The sequence below is a fragment of the Sarcophilus harrisii genome, chromosome 2, assembly GCF_902635505.1.
Source record: "Sarcophilus harrisii chromosome 2, mSarHar1.11, whole genome shotgun sequence".
Taxonomy (NCBI): domain Eukaryota; kingdom Metazoa; phylum Chordata; class Mammalia; order Dasyuromorphia; family Dasyuridae; genus Sarcophilus; species Sarcophilus harrisii.
The window spans coordinates 125636226-125653564 of NC_045427.1; the positions used below are offsets into that span (position 1 = coordinate 125636226).

General features: G+C 38.3%; 1 protein-coding gene across 8 annotated transcripts in view; it reads left to right on the top strand.

The window, feature by feature from the left end:
- The window catches only part of TACC1 (transforming acidic coiled-coil containing protein 1), a 157575-nt gene that overhangs the window by 117676 nt on the left and 22560 nt on the right, over positions 1-17339 (top strand). For all 8 annotated transcript variants that reach the window (XM_031950726.1, XM_031950724.1, XM_031950721.1 and 5 more), the window contains 2 exons: positions 3461-3513; positions 15477-15605. In XM_031950726.1, the coding sequence (XP_031806586.1) occupies positions 3461-3513; positions 15477-15605 (182 nt within the window). The remainder of the gene's footprint in view (positions 1-3460; positions 3514-15476; positions 15606-17339) is intronic.

Genomic DNA, 17339 nt, shown 5'->3' on the forward strand with positions numbered 1-17339 from the left:
TCCCCCTTATTCGAAGCCTTAATTTCAAAGTCATAACTGAGATAAGGCAGCTGGAGCTTTGTCCTAGGTCACCGAATTTGTAGGGTGTTGAAAAGTAATTGTGGTCCTTCTGCAACATAGACACCATATGACTTAGCACTAGACACAAGTGAGCTTTCTTCCCTCCTATTCTGTCCTTCTTCCATTCTTGATCCCATTTTTGTCATAGTTTTTTTTTTTTTTTTTTGCAAAGAGAGAAAGAAATGAAATATAGTATCTGTCCTGTATTGTAGGAATAGTGGTGAAACCTGAGTGTCAAGGAAGAAGGAGATCTCTTCATCACCTTTCATTACTTCCCATACACTTGCATAGGACAGTCCCTGGCACTCATCACTCCATGTAAATGATGGGAGGATGTTAAAGGGATGGGACCTTCAGCTAAAATGTGAATCTTAGAAGTAGGTGTTGAATAGCTCCAAGTGGATGGCCCTCTGTTGTGACACTGATGGACATGTCCACTCAGTAGTCAACTACAAGGGAAAGGGAACCACCACAGATTTCCCCATCCCTCCCAGTCCACTTTCTATAGGCATGGAGAGGAGGTAGAAAAAAGGTGATAACACTCTCTCATGCTACCCAAGGCACAAGTATTTCTAGCTCTAACTGTTAGAGCTGCCTCTCTGTAACTATGTGTTGATCTTGGTTCTGCTCTCTAGGGTTAAGCAAAACAAATCTAATCTTTCTTCCATTCATTACCCCTTCAAATATTTGAAGACAATGATCATATCCTACTTTCTCCCCACAATTTCTCTTCTCTAGAGTAACTTTGTAGTTTTTTATCATGGGGCATAGCTATTGCCTCTTTTGGGTTTTGCTTCTCTGGAACAGTTTATTTGTCAATATCTTAAAGTGCAGGACCCAGAATTAGATGTAATAATTCAGATTTCTGACCAGGGAACCATGACCTCTTTTGTTCTGCTCTATATCATTCTCAGTTGCATGCCCTTGCCTATACTGTATAAGTGTTTCTTTAAAAGCTTAGCTTACTGATGGGAGATCTCATTTGCCTCCTTAGTAAAGCTGCTAGTTCTGTTTCCCACCTTCTGTGCATTGACATTAAACATCTGAATCTTGGTGTGAGTGTAGGAGGAGGTAGGTATGATCCTAGGCTTCTATAAATAGTTCTGCTTCAGACATTGGAGAACCAAATTGTCCACTGCCTTAGTAATTCAGTACAAAATCTTAAAAATCTTCTTTTGTTTGTGTACTACAGAAAACACATCAAGCTCAAGCCACTATTACTTGTTTGCTACTTAAAGTTAGTAGGAAAATTCTACATTCCATTTCTCAGATGAAGTTTGGAACTGTTTATTTGTATACTGAAATAAGCATAAATCACATTTCCTATTTAGCAACATAACTTTGCTTTGCAACTTTTATGTCCACAAACACATAGGTATTAGATAAAAATATTTTTCTTTCCTATGAATAGAGAGAGCTTTAGCCCATTGAATAGACCAGGAATACCCAAGTTCAAACCCTGTCTTTAAACACATACCCTGGATATGTAAGTCCCTTACCTCTCAACATCTTAGACCATTCACTAAGATTGAGTCACTTCGAAAGCTGTTGTTAGTGTTAGAATAGAAGTTCTTCATTTCTTAGTCCTAAATAAGTAGACAAATAGATATGAAATGTGGGTGAAAAAACCTCAGAAGGCCAGCCTGCAGTAGTTGAGTCAGTTCTTCATGGGGTATTTGTGGAAAGGTCTGGACTACCTTTATAAGACATAAGGCCTGAAGCAGTTATAATTAATTATACAATATACATCCATATATCTATACATACTTCATTGACTTCTAGAGAGAGAACCGAGAGGCAGTTACAGGCATATGGTGCATAGAGAGCAAACTGACTACAGAAGCCCAGGACTCCAGTGCTTCCTGACTCAATCTCTCAGAACCCCAGGCTATAGTGATCTACATCAGTGCAATAGGTTTCCACCCAGGCCTAAACCAAAAAGACTTGGATATACCATCCTGTTAGATATTAATAGAGGGATAATAGAGAATATTTAACCATATTTTCTGTATGTGTTTATTTCTTCATTAGATATAGACTCCTTTCAAGATCAGCTATATTCACATTACTTCTGGGGACCTGCCTAGATTAGAAAATTCACCGAGGCTAGTGACCCAATAATTACTCATCCCTCTCTCTTCTTGAGCTTGTGTCAGTTTTTGATGCTGTGAACACTCAAGATGCACCTTCCCTGACCAACAATAGGTGGCAGCCTTGCCTTTCCCCATTGCAGATGCTTCTGAAGGTTTTCAGCTAACCAATGCAACCAATTTTTTGGACTTTTCATTCTGAATAGCAGGATTGTAAATAGATGACAACTCAATTTTCTGTCTTCATATTTTTAGAAATAAATATTATTTGCATATTTTGTTATTAGTTAGCCTAAGTTTTCTTTTCCTCATCCTCCCAAAGAGCCATCCCATATAACAGATTTTTTTAAACAAAAAGAGAAAAGAAAAACTGATTCATCAGAAGAAAAATTGATAATACAGACCAGTTGTCACTATGGAAATTTGCACTGTGCAAATTTAATTTCATATAAACAACTCTAAAAGAAATCAGCATTCCAAGAAAAACCTCCAGTGTTGGCTTGTAGTACTCTAATTTCTCTCTCCATGACTGCCCCCCTTGGCTCTTCACTCCAGGCCTCCTACCCCCTGCCAAACTTGGAAAAAATCAAAAACCCCTTCAAGCTAAAGCAGAAGAACAGACTACAGAGAGACTACCAGCATGGATTGGAGACTGGGCTTGAAACTTCTGTCAGAGGAGATCTTTGCCCTATTCTACCCATCCCTACATTTTCAGTGTCCTTCCCCTCCTTTTCTCCATCCAGTGTCTGTCTTCCATCTGTTCATCCTTCAGTACCACATATCATCTGTCTTTGACCCCCATGTGTTATCCTTCCTCTTCTATCTGTGAGCATCTACTCCCTATGTGGCTGCCCCTGGCCTCCCCAGTGTTCCTTCTTGCTTCTTTGTTTCTGGCTAACACGTTCCTTGAACTGTGTACTGACTCTCTCTCTTCCCAAATTTGTATTATATAAGAATTACTTTATGTAGATCTAGATAAAGCAAGAACTCTTTATATATACAGTGTTACACGTTTGTGGGCACATATATCTACCCTCCTTCAGCTTGTGAAAGTAGTGAGGGAAGATATCAACAACTCAATTATAAGCCAAATTTTTTTTATTTTATATTATCATACTATATCCTGACCCCGATGAAACTGTTGAATTTCATCAGGGATACTTATAAAGCGGAGTTCTTAAATTAAGTAAATTCAATTAAAATTAACAATCCTCATGTTTAGAATGCCCATTTTTAAAGGCAATTCCCCTTAAAGATGGAAAGAATAGATTCCCTGAAATATTTATAACATTGATTTTCTGTGGTTTTAGGCTTAGAAAAGGATACCTGCCAGAAGATGGAGAAGGATGGATCCAGTGCACCGGTATGTTCAGAATTGTGTCATGTTTTTGTTTTCATTTTGAAAACTTATATTAGATTTTCAGACAACAATGAGTTAGGGAGAGGAGTCCTTAACTTTTTTCCTGAATGAAGGCAGAAAGATAGACCTGAGGGAAGCTTTCAGAGTTTTTTCTGTATAGGCAGGTGAGGATGGAAAGATAAATATTCCTCAGAAGCACAAGAGTGCTCCTAATATAGAGATACATAATTCTCTCAGGCCTAGATGATTTATGACCTCTTGATTAGAAATAACCCTCATGTTTTGAGGTATCCTGTAATGTTCTTCTCTAAAATAGAATGTTCTCTGGGAGCAGGTTTCTTGGGGGCTTCTGGGAGCAGCCTTCCTTTCAGTTTCAGTAATCAACCCAAATGCACCCAGGAGTTTAAGTCCAGATCCTTTATTGTCTCCTTCAAAATAGCCCAGTTAGCTTTCTTAGAGGCCTGTCTCTCTTCTTAGTTCTAAGAGCTCTTGCTGCTAGTCCTTTGTCTCTTCCAGCTTCTGCCTCTAGCTCCCTCCAAATCTCTCCAGTCAGCACAAAGGTGGAAAATGGAATGAATCTGTCCTCCCAGAGTGGGTTTGTCTTTTAGTGGGCTCCTCCTTATATATCCTCTCTTAAAGGTGTGAATCTTGTGGAACTCTAATAAGTACTAAGTGCATTAGTGAACTAGAGAACTGTTAAGTACCATGCTAAATTAGATAACTGACTTAGCACCTTGTAAAAATCCTAACATCTCCCACTTTCTTTTGATTTAGAACATAGGTGGTCATGCCCTCCCTGACATTTCAGGAAGGGAGATGAAAACACCAGAGGAAATGGGAAATCAAATTAGATTAGTGGATTTCTGAAGGGGCTCACTCTTAAAAAGGTATACATAAATCCATCAATATGGGAGGTATCACACATAATTACATAAATTATATAAGCACATAGTAATGTAACACAGGCTGGTAGTGATGTAACAAATAACATGAATCAGCATGAGGAATTATACATGTCCGTAAGTCCTAGAAATAGTCCAAAAGGAATCTATTGTCCATTAGTTCATGTGCCAGGAATCCAATAATTCCTGTAAGTTTTGGAGTCCTGCAATAGTCTCATCTTGTGTTAGGGAATCCAATGATTCCTGCTGGTTTTCAAGTCCTGCAACAGTCTCATTATCAGCTATGCTCTTTCAGTGTCAGATGTTTCTTAGGTCTTCTCCTTTATTTTGAGGTTTTTCTCCTTTTCTGTCTCTCTCCAGGTGCTCATTGCCACCCATCTGTTTCCTTCTCCATCTGTGGGAATACAAGCAAACCCTCTCTCCCAGGTAGTTAACCTATCTAGTCCCTTCCATTTACCACTTTCTAGATGTCTCCTCATCATCTGGCAATTACACTGGAGCTGTTTGTACTGAGCACCGTCCTTTGGTTTAAAAAGCCTGTATTCTCCCCAGTTGTAATCCCTTTCTGCTATCTGATTGCTTTTTAGCTGACTGATCATGTAATCCCTTTCTGCCATGTGATTGCTTTTTGGCTGATAGATCACATCAGAGTCCTGACCTTCTAAAGACTCTCTGGGTGTAAACTCAGCTGCCATCATGCCCCACCTGTCTTTTGTATGATATCTTGGAGCTGGGCCCTGCCTCTCATTTCTCTGGGTCAATCTACATTCTGAGGCCCAGTGAAAGCCTCTGTTGCATTTTGGACATGAGGTTTTGAGTTATCTCTCACCCTTGTCCTCTCACTTTATCTCTATATTTACACTGGGCTCTCAGATGTCCTATTTTTCTACACTGAAAACATCGACAATTTTCTCTAGAAGTCCCTTGCCAAGAGGAATCCTGTCTTCCCATGTTCATCATAGTCTGGGCATAATAAGCATTTGTGCCCACTGTGGCACAGCATCTTATGATCTCCTCTAAAGGAGCATCTTTGTGTAGTCCCCATATAATTCTTTTGCAGACCTCATTGGCATTTTCCTTAGCTAGTTACTGTCTTATCATAATTCTTGTAGCTGCATTTTCTCCAATAGTTCTTGTGACAACTGTTTGCAAACATCCCACAAAATCAGCAAAGGGTTCATTGGGACCTTGCTCTATTTTTGTAAAGGCTTTACCTCCATCTTTCTCTGGGAGAGAATCCCAAGCTTTTGTAGCAGCCTTAGAAATTTGCTCATACACTATTATGGGATAATAAATCTGTTTTGAATTCTCTCCATACTGACCTTCACCTGCTAGTTGGTCAAAATTGACTTGTACATTAACTCGTGTGTGCCTGTGTGCTTCTAGCTTGAATCCTACATAATTCATGATACTCCGAAAGCCATAAGAAGTTTTGTCCAGGTTCTAAACATCTATGGATTTCCAATCACTCGGGGTTAAGATTTCATAAGCCAAATTATCTAGTAACATCTTAACATAAGATGATGTAGCTTCATAAAGAGTGCATCCCTTTTTCAAATCCTTAATTTTTTCTAGATCAAAAGGAGTGTATCTTCTCCTTTGTTGACCTGAAGAGTCAAGCTCTTCAATAACAGGGTATGCATTTATTTTGCCTTAACCAATGCCTTTTGTAATGTTGTCATAGGCTGCTTCATAAGTGCTGCTGATTGTGTTTCTGCCTCTCCCCCTCCTCCTTCTCCTTCCACCCATGAAGGGTTAATTGAGGGAAGTAGGTCAGGGGATGGGGAATGACCTAATTTCTCCTGCTGTGAAGCTTCACATTCAAAATTGTACTTAACTCCATTCTTATCTGATTCTTCATCCTTTTCACCTAGTTTAGTTGGCACTTCCCCCTCCTGCTCTTTCTTCTTTTTCCTTATTCTAATACTTATATAATTTCTTAAAACCAGTTGTATTAAATTATATGTATAAAATGTATTTTTGGAAATTGAGTTTGGATTGGAATTGTAGGATTCACCTAGTTGCTCTCCTACTAATTTCCACTCGTCTAGATTCAATTATTTTTCCTTAGAGAACCAAGGAGATGTGTACTGTACAGTTTCTAAAAGTTCAGTGATCTGTTCCCAAATTATAATCAAACCTTGGCTTTTCATAAGCCTGACAATGCTCTCTACACATTTTCCTTGAAGAGGAAAAGCAGGCTGTTTTATAAACATCTGTCTCATTTTAGCTGAAATACAATTTTAAGCCTTTAACAAAGTTTCCTTGTTTATTTTTGTACTCACCCTAATTCCTGGGTCGAGGAGAGTTTTCCACTGAAATTAGGATTGGAGACTTTTCCACTGGAATCAGGATTGTGTCTATCCCACGTTTGGGCACCAAAATGTAATGTTCTTCTTTAAAATATAATGTTCTCTGGGAGCAAGTTTCTTGGGGGGCTTCTGGAGGCAGCCTTCATTTCATTTCAGGGTAATCACCCCGAATGCAGCCAGGTATTAAAGTCCAAATCCTTTACTGTCTCCTTAAAGTCGTGTCTCCTTTCTTGTGGCCTGGTTAGCTTTCTTAGAGGCCTTCTGTAGTCTTGGTTCCGAGAGCTCCTTTGCCTCTGCCAGCTTCTGCTTCTAGCTCCCTCTAAATGAGCTTCTAGTGGGCTTGTGTGTCTGGCCCTGAGAACTTCTTACTTATATGCTGTACACTGAGTATATATCAATCATTATATCACTAGGAAACCATTATTTGTTGTAGGATTAAATCAATTCTAAACTAGATTTAAAACATTGTCTCAATTCCATTTAGTATCTTGTTTCAAGTTCTGGCCCATAACATCGCCTTGTAGGATCAGATCAATCATATTGAACCATGCTAAATTCGATAATTATTGTCTCTATCAATTCCACTGTCTTAGTACCTTATAAGAATCTTAACAGTATCCTGTCTAAGAAGGCCCTCAAAAACATCTCAGTGGAGAAAAACACTTCCAGTAACCACCCTGCTATTGACAGTTACCTGGGAGATGGAGATCTGAGATTGCCAGTCCCTAAATTGAGACCTGAAAGGGACTTCAGAGTCTGTCTATTCCAATCCCTTAATTTTATAGATGAGAAGCTGAGAAACACAGGAATTAAGCAACTCTCCGAATTCTGAAGTAAGTTGGCAGATACAGTATTTTGAACTATGATTTCAAATTCCACATGTGTCTGTCATAAATGAGTCAAGTCTTATCAACAACGGCTTGTGCTAATTAGTTTCATTAATGGGAATAATTATTAGAGAAAGACAAACTGCAGAATATCCAGCAAGAGGTTGGACTTCGCTGTCTCAGTATCCCCAGGCACATATGAGTCATATTTTTATTATTATAATAAGACTTTTGTTTTTATTTTTGTAGAGTAGTCTTGTATAACTGAAGGTCCCAAAGGATGCTCCTTCCAGAGTTATGGGGGACCTGCTCTATCTTCCCTTGTAAGGGAGGTTGAAGTTTTTTATCATGTACCAGAATAGGAATCTTTTTATTCTTTTCATTTGTATCTTCAGTACCTAACACACAATAGTCACTTAATAAATGCTTATTGATTGGTTAATTGGTTCAGAACAAAGCTGATATAGTATGTGGGCTTTATGATATGAGATCTTAGAAAAGCTGGCTTATTTACATGGAGAAGGTACTGAACTTAATGTCGGAACACTTGGATTCAAATCTCAGCTCTGAATTTATTTGCTGTGTTTTCCATAAACCTCAATTTACTCATCTATAATATGATAATCAAAATACTTACACTAGCTGTCTCAGTGAGTTATTGTGAGGAAAGCTTATTGTGACTTTGTAAATAGTTAATTGTTTTTATGCATTTACACTAGCCCACTGCCATTATATCAGTCTGCCACTGAATGTGGCACTAAGCACCCTAACTGAATACAAAGAACTATAGCTTTACTTTCATTTTCTAATTGCTATGTTTGAATAATCATTTCAATAATAGCTATTCCTTTTAGTAGCAGAGCCATTAATAGGTTAGTAGTCTGTGTTGCATTGTGGCTTTAGGACTTTTGACTGAATCAGAATGATGTAAAAGAAAGACCACTTTTACTAAACAATAGACAGAAATACAATGAAAGAACCAGCTATCTTTGTCATATAGGACACATCCTAGACAAATCCAAAGAAAGAATTCACCAAATCACAGAATCCTGCCAAGAAACCACTGTCTCTGTGACACTTGAACAAAATCAAAATATTCATACAGGATGAATCCCCCACCCCTCACCCATGATATGCAACTGGAAGTCAAGCAAAGTGAGCCAGAGGGATAGTGCCTTCTTTCTTCCCCCCACCCCCACCTTTTTTAAACACAAAAATGTATTTTACTCTGATATTTCAAGGATAGGCATGGAAATACCTTTCACAAACACTGCTAGAGAATTTTTTTTTTTTTTAATAATAGCCTTTTATTTTCAAAATACATGCAGTGATAGTTTTCAGCATTCACTTTTGTAAAACCTTATGTTCCAAATTTTTCTCCTTCCCTTTCCCTTAGACTAAGCAAGTAATCCGGTATATTTTAAACATGTGCAATTTTTCTATACATATTTCCATATTTATGCTGCACAAGAAAAATCAGATCAAAAGGAAAAAATGAGAAAAAAAATCAAGCAAACAACAACAAAAAATTGAAATTATATTGTGAATCCACATCGAGTCTCCACATCCTCTCTCTGGATACAGATGGCTCTCTCTACCACAATTTCATTGGACTTGGCCTGGATCACTTTACTGTTGAAAAGAGTCATATCCATCCGATTTGAATGGAATAGTGCCTTCTGGCAGCTTTCATTATAACAGTAATAGTGCACATTTGTGTAGTGTTGTAGGGATTGCCCAGTGCTGTCCTCACAAGGATCATTGAATCATAGAATGTCAGAGTTGGAAAGGATCTCAATGCACTTAAACCAACCTATATCTGAGAATCTCCTACAAAATGTACTTGACATTGGTTAGCCATCTTTAACTAAAAATATCCAATGACAAGGAACAGAATGAGTCTGAGCCTTTTTTCCATGTCACTACTTTAAATACTTTAAAAACAGCTGTCACCTCATCATTTTCAACCTATCTCATTCTTGTTTCCTTGGGCCAATCTTCATGTAGCATAATTTAAAGCCTTCTGTCCTTCCTAAAATGTAACCCTGGGGGGAGGACTGTTAGAAACCATAGAGTTCTACAGAGACACAAGGGATAATTATCCTAAATTTACTATTGTCATACATGTTGAGTGATTATTTAAAGGTGGGAGGTAAATTAAATAAGTAAATATTAGGCCCAGTTTATAAGCAAAATCTAATGGCATGTGTAACCAGGATGGCTGAAGAAAGAATGGCCAAATTAAAGGGAATCGCAGCATTTCATTACAGAATAGTCATATGTCAGCATTTGTTAAGACACTTTTGTTGTTGTTGAGTGATTCTTATTTTCCCATTGACTTACTGATGAAACTGAGACCCTAAAAGCTGAAATAATTTGCTTGTGGGCTCAATACTACTTAGCATCCAGTGCAATGTTTGAGGTCATATCTTTTGCTCTTCCTACTTCCCCACAAAACTCCAGAACTGGTTAGTAGACACTGCCTTGTACTCACTTGGTATGACTGATTTAAGGTACCAAACCATTGTGTGCTTAGCTCTGACAGGGTTATGTGTTTCCCTCCTGGAGAAGGAGGTCTCTCCAAATGTATTATCTCTGCTCCCTCCCACCTCTGTGCCTTCTCATGTCTAAAATTCTTTGCCTTCCTTCCTTAGCTCTGCTTTGTGAAACCCCAAGGTTCTTTTAGAGAAAGAACCCTTTAGAGATTAGCTGGATGAAGGGCCACCTTCAAGAGACCTTTCCTAGTCCCTTTAATCCCCATCTCAAAAGGCAACAATTGTTTATTTTGCAAATATCATGAATTTATGTTAGAACCTATTGTGTCCCACAGTAGAATAATCATTTCATTGATAGCAAAAGCCAATATTTATATAGTACTTTAAGACAGAGTGCTTCATATATGATTGTATCTGTTCTTTGCAACAGCTGTATGAGTAGGTACTGTTGTTCCCCGTTTTACAGATGAAAAAACTGAGATGAGTTAAGTGACTTGCCCAGGGTCACATGGCTAGTCAGTGCCTGAGGTTGGATTTGATCTCTAGGCCCAGGGCTCTACCTGCCTCACAAAATACTTTCTTTACCTCCATTGCAATCAGGAGTACAAGCATTATTGTCCCTTTTTATAGATGGGAATACAGACCCAGAGTGGCATATTTGTCCAAGACCACAACAGCTAATAAGAAGAAGGGACAGGATTCAAACCCAGGTCTCCTGACTCCAAGATCATTTTGTGACCCTGTTTCCCCAAAACATTTTACTTAATAATCCATCTGTTCTGAGACTAGTGCTCTCTGCATATGTGTACAGTGCTAGAAATTCTCCTGATGGTACAGCTTGGTCAGCACAACTGAGAACACAGCCCCTCCTTGGCCTTTCTTGGCCAAATTAACTGACCTTGACAGTTAATTATTTCTGTAATTTCCTTGTGTTCCTGGATTAGTCTGATATGAGTGTTAAATGTAAGTCTCCTTTCATGCTTCTTTGAAGCTATTATTCAGCTTCTTTCTTGCCCCACTTCCAGGCTAGTCCTAAATATAGTATATCCCGGTGGTCATGTTCACTCTAGAGATAGTCATATTATTAATTAGTATACTATAAGACAGGCAGTTCCTATATGTGTTATATTGGAAAAAAGATTAGACAGAGGCACCATATGGTTACTCCTGTTATGACCCTAAGGAAAAAGAAATGTAGAGAAAGGGGTTAATAAAATGCAAGTTTCTTGTGGACAGGGACATTTTGTCTTTGTTATCATTAGTGGTTGGCACATGGCACTTAACAGGGGCTTGTTGAATAATTTAAATTTGTGATTGAGAACAGACTAACTTAGGAAAAAAACCTGAGATGAATTTCATGAAGGAAGTTTATTCCCATGTTCCTAGAATGTGGAAGAGAACAAAATTTAGGCTTAAGTCCAACATATAAAGCTTTGCCCAGATAAAATTTGCTCCTTCCCCCACTCATTCCCCTCTTTTTTAAAACCTCTGTCTCTAGCAAAATTCATTCCTCTCCCAGCTTCCTGTATGGCAGTTTTAAATACATTTAGATCAGTGCCAGCAAGCACTTCGGGGATGGAGAAGAGATTGTGGAAAAAAATTAATAGGCCTGAGCTGGATGTACTGTCTTTCAATTTCCATTTTGATTGCAACATTGCCCTCTCTTAGCATTTAGCCTTATGGAAGCAAAGTGTATTCAATAATTTCTTTACCCTCTTGAGGTTGGAGCTGGTTCAGATGATCTAGTTTAGGGGGGAAAAAAAAACAGCTGAGGGGTGGGGCTTGAAGTCATCTCTACTGCCCTTGTCACAAGGGCAACTGACAGTAGTATAAACATTGTCAGCAGAATGAACTTGGACAGACTGAGTGACCGTCATTCTTCTCCCTCTAGGGACATTAACAAAACAGACTAGGCTAGCATTCTCACCCTGCTTCTTTAGCAGCTGCACACAGTTCTGTCTGTCTTGTAAAAGAGATTTATTTGGCCTTGATGATTATCCTGGTTGTGGGGTTTGACTTAGGAATTCAGTTCTCTGTGTTCTTCAGGCCCAGCTGCCACAGTTTAGAAAAAGGTCTTGATAAACTAGGGTTCATAGGCAGGCAACTGGAATGGTGATGTTCCTGTCCCATAAGAATTGGTTAAAGCAACTGGGAGAAAGGGAAGGGGAAAAGTATTTCTATAAGGCCTGCTACATGCCTTTCACTGGCAATATGATCTCATTTGATCCTTCCTGTGAAGTGGGTTCTGTTGGTTTCCTCATTTCCCAGTTGATAAAACTAAGGGAAACAGAGTTAAGCGACTTGTCCAGAGTCACATTTGTAGGTGTCCCAGATTCAGTTTGAATTCAGGGCTTCCTGACTTCAGACCTGGCACTCCATCCACTGCACCACAAAGGTTACTGGCAATCATTTATTGCCAAATCTGAAGACTTTTGCTCAGTCCCAAGCCTCTGACTTCTCTGTATCAATTGGTGTCAATGAGCCCCTTCTGAATCCTCTATCCTTGGGTTTTCTTGGCAATCCTCTCTCCTGATTCTTCTCTTGCCTATCCAGTCTCTCTTCCTCCACCTCCTTTGCTGGTTTTTCATACACATCCCTAACTATAGGTTATATGCTCACCAACTTTGGGTATCCCCCAGGCTCTGCTCTGAGTCCCTCTCTTCCCTCTATACTGTTTCACCTGATGACCACCAGCTTGCCATCTCTGTGCAGATGTTTCTCACTTCCATATAACTGGCCCTGATTTCTCTGGTGAGCTATAAGTCACACCTCTCCAAAAATCTCCTGGACATTGCAAACTAGATGCTTAAGCTTGGACTTCCAAACCAGAACTCCTTTTCCTCTGCAGCCTCCCACACACATGGACTTTCCCCTTCTAAACTTCTTTGCTTATCTTCCCAGTTACCCAGCCTGAAAATCTCAGCATCATCTTTGACTCCTAACTCACCCCATACATCCAGTCTGTTGCCAAGTGTTGTCATTTCTGCATTCACAGCATCTCCTTTATCTATACTCAGCTACAAGCCTCCTTTGAACCCTTATCACCTCATGCCTGGGAAGCTGCAGTAACTTGATGGTGGGTCTGCCTGCCACAAGTCTCTCCCTGCTCAGGTCCATTTTCCACTAAGGTGATTATTCTAAAGCATATCAGACCACATTCTCCCCAGCCTCATATCACCTCTTAGTGAGCTGCAGTGGTTTCTTGTTACTGTCAGAATAATTATAAGCAATTTTGTCTAACATTTAAAGACCTTCACAACTTGAACCTTCCCTCCCCTACTTTGCACCTTATTTGCTTCTTTATGGTCCATATAATTCAATAACAGTTCTTTGCTTTCAGTTCCTCATACTCATTTTCCATGTCTTTGTACTGTGGTACACTGCCTAGCACATAGTAGATGCTTATTGAAAGAAAAGGAAAAGAAATTGAAGGAATTAGAGTAGGTAATTAGGAAACAAAATTATCACTCTTTGCAGATGATCCTAGAGAAAATCCTAGAGAATCAACTAAAAACTACTAGAAACAGTTTATTTTAGCAAAATATAAAATAAACCCATGTAAATCATCAACATTTCTGTTGCAACAAAGTCCAGCAGCAAGACATAAAAAGTGAAATTCCTTTTAAAATAATGGAAGATAATAATGAAAAATAATAATCTATAAAAGTAATAAATGCTTTTTGACTGCCTGCCTTGGCTGCAATCAATTCCTAGAATGTTTCCTCCATTTCACTCAATTTCTTAGTTTTCCTCCTTCCTTCAGGATCAGCTCCGATCCTGTCACCTTGTGCAGGAGACTTTCCTGGTCCATTTCATCCTGCTGTCATCAACTTTCTATCTTCTGTGTACCTAGATATCAACTTGTTTCTCTCTTTACGATGTATGTCCTCTTCAGGACAGGTACTGGGTTTGTTTGGTTTCTTTTTAGGAATGTGTGTGTGTTGTTAATTTTTGCCCTTTTTTACACTCTAGTACTTATTAAAGCTTGGACTTCCAAACCAGCATAAGTTGTTTAATCATGCAGTCATGTCTGATTCTTCATGATATCATGGACCATATTGTCCATGTGTAGGGCTTTCTTAGCAAAGATTGCTAATGGTTGGCCATTTCCTTTTGTCTGTAAAATTGGACTGAGAAGTGGACTAAACGGTTTCCAGTCCTTTACAATCCTCATAAAATCTTATGGTTCTGAATACAAACAGAATGACATGAGAAATCAAAGAGAAAAGTGATCAGAGAAATCTTCATGAAGGAGGTGACTCTGGAACTGGGTCTTGGTAGAGCTAGTATAAATAATTGGATTGCACTGTGTTTTAGATTCCTATCCAAATTTTTTCATTTAATCTCTAAAGGAATAAACTTTTATTATCTAGTTATTTAAGCAGAAAAAAGTTAATTATTCAATGATGACTGATAAGTATGTTCCAGACTATAGAGTAATAGTGCATGAGTATAATTTTGAGGTTGGTAGATTGAGTTCAAGTGCTCTGAATTGCAAAAACACTAAAAAGAACTGAGTGCACCAATCTTGTAAGTTTCTGAGAGCTGGTGAATCTGAAACCCAGCTTGGAAATAGGAGTGGGTTAAAGCTTCCATGTTGATCATCAGTGAGGTTGAACCCATAATTGACTGAGTGAGAGGATCCCCAATGTCCGAAAAAATTTTAAGTGTTTTAATTACAGCTTGATGTAACAGTTGGATTATGGGATTTAGAATTAGGGAAAATAAGGCTTCTTACACTATCCCTGACATTCTATGTGAGAAGAATCTCCTTAGTATTATTTCTCATGGTTGTTGTGAGATTTAGATGCTTTTTTAAAAAGAATTTATATTTGCTTTCCCCCCCCCCAGTTACATGTAAAAACAATTTTTAAAAATTTTTAAATTGTAAAGTTTTATATACATTTATGTATGTATGTATAAAAAAACTTAATTGTTATTATTTCAGTAACTTTGCTCAGGTTACTTAATCTGTGCTTGAATTTTCTCATCTAATTAGTAAGGATTATATAATGCAGTACTGTTGTGTGGCTCAGATAACACCATGTATGGATAAAAAAAAACCTTTGGTAAACATATATCATTGTTGTCATGGCTGTGGTTGGGAATTGGTCCTTCAGTGACTTTAAAAATGACTTCACAACTTTTCTAAAAATTGAGACAAGGGGAAGAACATCTTGTTAAGCACTTTGAGCCCACACATGCTGGGAACATCTGAACTGATCCTCTTGGCATCTGATGTATCTATTTCTAAGGAGAGATTACGTCAAAAACCGGCTGTACCATGTGTTCTCGTTGCCTTGCTAGTAATTTCATAAAGGGAGGCATAATTAGGTGGAAAACCTCAACATGGGGCAGTTTTTGAGGCAGCTTGCTGCCTAGAAGCCAGTGGCTCGAGGGCTTTTAATCATAGTGTTTTTCTTTCCACAGGGTGTGTTTGACCTTTGCCCAACAGAGAAAGCCCCTGTGTCTGTGGCATGTGGGGATGAAAGTCCCCTGGATAGCATCTGTCTCAGTGAATCCGATAAGACCGCCGTCCTGACTTTAATAAGAGAAGAGGTAATGGGTTGGGTTTTGACCTCTTTCTTCACAAAATCCCTAGCTGGTGAATGTCATCCCCTTTGACCAGAATCACATGTGCGTGGAAGCTCTAGACTTGTAAAGAACTGCTGTGTAATACAATAGAATGCTGAATTCAAAAACAGTGCACATGGGTTTAAATTCCTGGAATTGAAATTCCCTTGTGTCTTTGGGGGAAAATGATATAACCTCTTTGCCTTAACTCTCCATTTTTGTAGTACCACAGCATTCTGTCTAGGTTATCGTCAGATACGTTGGAAATTGTAAGCACATTTTCATGTATCATTGGCCACCAATAATCTATTTTAATCACTAAAATACAGAAGAAATAACAGTGACTGTTACCAGAGGACTGGAGTTCAAACTTTACTTCTACCTATGTGACTCCTCTCCCCCTCATTTATAATATGAAAATGTTGTACAAGATGATCTCCAAGATCTTTCTAGATAGATGAACCATTGATCGCAATCATGGGTATGACATTATAAGTACAATCAATCAATTTACTAATTCTTCTTTGTTATTTTGGACATTAGCCAGTGTTTATTCTTTATTGCACATCCATATCTATATAGCAGCATATATATTCATATATACATGCTTTATGCATATATAGAAACATATATAGAACATGTACATATAGAAACATAAACACAAATAGAAGCAACAGACTTCTTTAATTCCAGGCTTTAGATGATAAAGGATTAGGTTTTTGCTTTCTCAGGTGGATAATAACCAAAATTACTCATGTAAAATGCTAATTATGGTATGTTACATTTTCTGCTTAACAGAGTTTCTGCATGGCTCCTAAATTTCCTTTTTTGGAGGAGAGGAAGTGGAGAAGGTTAGGCATTGCAAGCTTTGTGCCCTGTGCTGTAATTCATACCACCCACTCTTACTCTCTCTAGTGTGCTTTTGTCCTGGGGATTTTTTTGTTTGTTTTACTGACACCATCCATTCATTTAGCAAGTGAGCATATTTGTAGCAAGGCACATCACTGTGTACCTCCGACTCAACAAAAGGTCAGCCTAACTGGCCCATAAAATGTAAAGTTCAGCACTCAAACTGCATTTTCAACATACTTATCTTGCTTCAATCAGGTTACTTCATCCTGATTTTTTCTACTTTGTCTATGATTAAAGCTTTATCAATAATCATGCTTGTTCTAAAGCACGAGTCACAGCCTGAAAATTATTTTACCACAACTACCATCTTGTACTCCTTCCTGACCATCTGAATTAGTTCAGTAAGCTTTTCTGGCTAACTCCTGGGTGAACAAGCTATATTCCTATATATCCTATATTCAACAAGCTTTTTCGAGCTAATTTCTTATATGAAAACAAAACTGAAAAATTAATTCCTGCCCTCAAGAGAATTCACATTTTACTCGTAGGTAGCCATCTTGTCTAACAGTTTTGAGTTAGTTCACTGCTCTTTCAAGGTATAATGGAGGATTTTACAGTCAAATAACAATGCTCAACAGCATCATAACCAGGGACCATTGTCTATGTCATTGTCTACTTTGTAGCCCAGTTGGGGTAGCCAAGACTGCAGTTCCAAGGAGTATAAAAGGTGATTATAGATAAATGAATGAGTCTTCTACATTTTTTTTTACCTTTGCAGAAATGGGGTTTATGGGTGTATGATGTTGCATATGATCTCAAGATCTTGCATTTATTAGTTTTGGTGAACAGTTTTTCTTCTCTTTCTTC